General features: G+C 39.8%; 1 protein-coding gene across 1 annotated transcript; it reads right to left on the reverse strand.

Moving 5' to 3' along the window:
* Nucleotides 1-672: 672 nt before the first annotated feature.
* On the reverse strand, nt 673-3,490 carry LOC104961854 (gap junction Cx32.2 protein-like). The gene is made up of 2 exons (XM_010790200.1): nt 3,394-3,490; nt 673-1,725 (listed from the first exon to the last, which is right to left on the reverse strand). Exon 2 carries the CDS (start codon nt 1,707-1,709, stop codon nt 840-842), a length of 870 nt encoding a protein of 289 aa, XP_010788502.1. The 5' UTR covers nt 1,710-1,725; nt 3,394-3,490; the 3' UTR covers nt 673-839.
* Nucleotides 3,491-3,715: the final 225 nt, after the last annotated feature.

Below are 3,715 nucleotides of genomic sequence, written 5' to 3' on the forward strand. Positions count from 1 at the left end.
GATATATTTACTCTTTATTTACTCAGTACACAAAAAGGATCACATCAGGGGTAGATAATTAAAGTTATAAAACAATTACATCAAAGAAACAAATAAGAAAAAGAAAAATACAGCTTAATATTTCAGATAAAATATTTGATAAATACACAATTAGTTTCGATTTGCTTTTCATTCATAATATTTGTAATAGTGCAACTATATTGTTTAGCTCGTAAAAAAAAATCTAATTTGATTTGGAGTCAGCCAAACCAAATTCCTTTTAAGGAATATGACATTTACCTAAAAATAAAATGAATTGTACCGAAAACATCTGCGTCCTTACTATCACCTTTGAAGTAAAATTGTCTTGTGTCTTGATTTGTAGTTTTTGTCCCGTTTTTCTTTAAAATAATATTCTATCTCATACCAAAACATTCTTTGATACACACATTCATAGAATAAATGGCAACTCAAACAGAAATATTCAATATCAATATCAATATATATATATATATATATATATATATATACTGTAAATATATATATATCCATATATTTGCAGCGTCTTTCTTGCAGGGTTCACTGAAAAAACTGAGACGTTGACTTTAATTAAATGTATCATCTCAACAATTTTTACATAACTGTATTAGGTTAGTTGAAAGCAAATATTTAAACCTAATATGTGTTATTTAAACTTGATATTATTGCTTTCAACTAACCTAATACAGTGATGTGAAATCTAATTGAATTATTTTCAGTTTTTTCAGTCTATATTGTGTGTACAATTTGAAAAGAAACCACCTTAACTTTATTATTGAGCAAAGATGTGTTTCCATTTGATTGACGTGTGTGTTCATGTATCAGGGGACCTTCTTTTTACTGACGTCTGAGTCCTTGTGTTTGTCCTCACTGGCGGGGCCTGTGGGGCCCTGGCGGGGGGGCAGCAGTGGGTGGCCTCCATACTGGTTCCTCGCGGCTTCCCGCGCCGTGTTAGAGGACTGCTGCTGTAACAAGAGCGCCTCCTGCTGGGCTTGATGCTCATACCGTCTGTCTCTCCTCCGGCCACACAGCAGGTAGATCATCTCCAGGATGTTGAGCAGCACCGAGACGCCTGACACCACCAGCATGAACACCACGAAAATGGTCTTCTCTCTTGGACGAGAGACGTAACACTGGGCCCCACTTAAAGAGGCACAAGGAGACCTGGTGCAGTGGAAGTAAGGCTCCATGAACGGGGGGCCAAAGATGTAGAACTGTCCCACACAGAACCCCACCTCCAGGAGGATCTTGAACACCAGCTGGGTCATGTAGGTGCAGAGGAGGACGCCTGTTATCTGCACCTTCCCCCTCTCGTCTGTGTACCTCAGCCTCCTCCGGACAGCTCCATCAGGGACGTCCCGCAGCTTCTCCATCTGCCTCTTCTCTCTGTGGATGATGTGGATGGCATGGCCCAGGTACACCAGGGTGGGCGTGGACACGAAGGTGATCTGCAGGACCCAGTAATGGACGAAGGAGATGGGGAACCTCCAGTCGTAGCAGGAGTGTTTGCACCCCGGTTCGTGGCTGTCGCAGTAGAACTCGGACACTTCGTCCCCCCAGACGTTGTCCACGGCGGCTCCCAGGACAAAGATCCGGAACAGGAAGAGGACGCTCATCCAGATCTTCCCAACCACCGTGGAGTGAGACTGGACCTTGTCCAACAGAGAGGACATGTAAGACCAGTCCCCCATGGCTGGAAGCTAATGTCTGAAGGAGAGGAGACAGACATTACATCACATTCCAGAGAACACACAAATACAAGGCTGTTCAAATGTAAAGATCTATTTCAATAACAAGCTTCTAAAGTCATGCATAAAGCAACAAACAGAATACTACCAGAAAGTAAACAAAACAATTGTAACTTTAGAGGATGAGCAAGATAGAACAAAATGACACTTTAAGCATCAGTTTGCACTGACTACTTTAAAGCAGGTGTGTACCTCTGTAGTCGGCGTTAAACTGTGGAATCATTTACCAAATGATCTAAAGGGCTGTATGAATATATTTAGGTTAAATAAACTGAATAAAGAAATTATAATTAGACAGTATGAAGATGTCAGTTAACCTGTTTTGCTTATGGTCAATTGTTGTGTTGACCATTGATTGTAATTTTGGTTTCATGTTAGTGTAAGTCTTGTTAGGCAGGTGTGACTGAGAGACCATCTATTTTTTTATTTCAACTTTTTCGTTCCTGTTCAAACCTGTGCTGCAGCATTTTGTATGAATTGAAGGGTCTTTAATGATGAGTTTGGACAGCCTGATAAAAGAGAATTGCAATAATCCAGCCTGGAGGTGATAAAAGCATGGATTAGTGTTTCTGCATTGTTGTGATTTAGGATGTGCCTGATTTTTGCAATATTCCGTAGATGGAAGTAGGCAGTCCTTGAAATTTGCTTTATATGGGATTTAAAAGACAAATCCTCGTCAAAAATATCACCAAGATTTTTTACCGTGGTGCTGGTAATACAATTTGAAGAAATTATGTTGTTGGACAGTTCGTTCCGAAGGTGCTGGGGGCCTAGTATAATGACTTCTGTTTTGTCAGTAGTTTAATAATAAAAAGTTGCAGGTCATCCATGTCTTTATGTCTGTGGGGCATTCTTGCAGTTTAACTAATGAAAATTGTACATCTGGTTTAATTGATGGATACAATTGTGTATCATCTGCATAATAATGAAAATGTATGGAGTTATTCCTTATGATATTGCTCAATGGTAGCATATATGATGAACAGGATGGGTCCAAGTACAGACCCTTGCGGTTCTCCATGACTGACTGTAGTTTGTAATGAGAATTCATCGTTGACAGATACAAACTGAGACCGTTTTGATAGATATGGCCTGAACCAGCTTTAATTATGAAGTTAAAGTATATATTTCAAATGTTCTTCACAGTGTTTACTTGAAATCCTGATGTGTACAGCCCGTAATGTTGCCTGCTGTCTTAAGAAACCTTTCTGAGAGTTACTTGGGCCTTGTTGTCGTTGTTTACTGTAAAAATAGCCCTGTTAGCTCAGTTGGTAGAGAATGTGGGGCTATATCACGCTATCACACCCCCCACAGTGTGGTTCATTTACCTGCAATTCTTAGAAAGTAAGACATTATTTGATTCAGTATACACAGTATAATACAGACATTGCCAAACAGTAGAGTCAACTAAAATATGTTTATCAGAATCAGAATCAGAATACCTTCAGAAGACATTTACATTGTTACAGCAGAGAACTGACAACTACTCAGTGATGAGTAGGGAGCTGCTGTAACAGGCTGCCACTCAACGCAGCGCCAGAGCTCAGAAGAGAGCAGTTAAGTGACACATTTACATGTTAATCAAAGTGTTTGAATTTGAGGTTGGAGAGACATATAATGTACTCACCTGTCCGGCTTCAGATATTAGAAATATTTCGCCATGTGTCCATCACACAGGACAGCAAAAGACGCCGAGGAGACTTAAATACTTGGGAGGTCTACAGTCTGGAGAGACTGACTCAGATTCGCTCCCTTCAGTGTCATCGCTTCTCGTTTCACTCAACCTCGTGATCATTTAGCTGACTCTGAACAAAAAGGTTTCTTCACACTCTCTTACTCCTCAGAATGTTCCTATCGTTTGTAACCTCTAAACATACATACCGTATCTAACAATCTGTAGTAAGGTTTTTTTAACTACTCATCATTCAGACATACTTCTCTTAATGACG

Source organism: Notothenia coriiceps, unplaced genomic scaffold, assembly GCF_000735185.1.
Source record: "Notothenia coriiceps isolate Sejong01 unplaced genomic scaffold, NC01 NC01_scaffold00033873, whole genome shotgun sequence".
NCBI classification, from domain to species: Eukaryota; Metazoa; Chordata; class Actinopteri; order Perciformes; family Nototheniidae; genus Notothenia; species Notothenia coriiceps.

Coding starts and splice junctions, on each gene's coding strand:
- LOC104961854 (XM_010790200.1), bottom strand. CDS start 1,709: ATGGGGGACTGGTCTTACATGTCCTCTCTGTTGGACAAGGTCCAGTCT.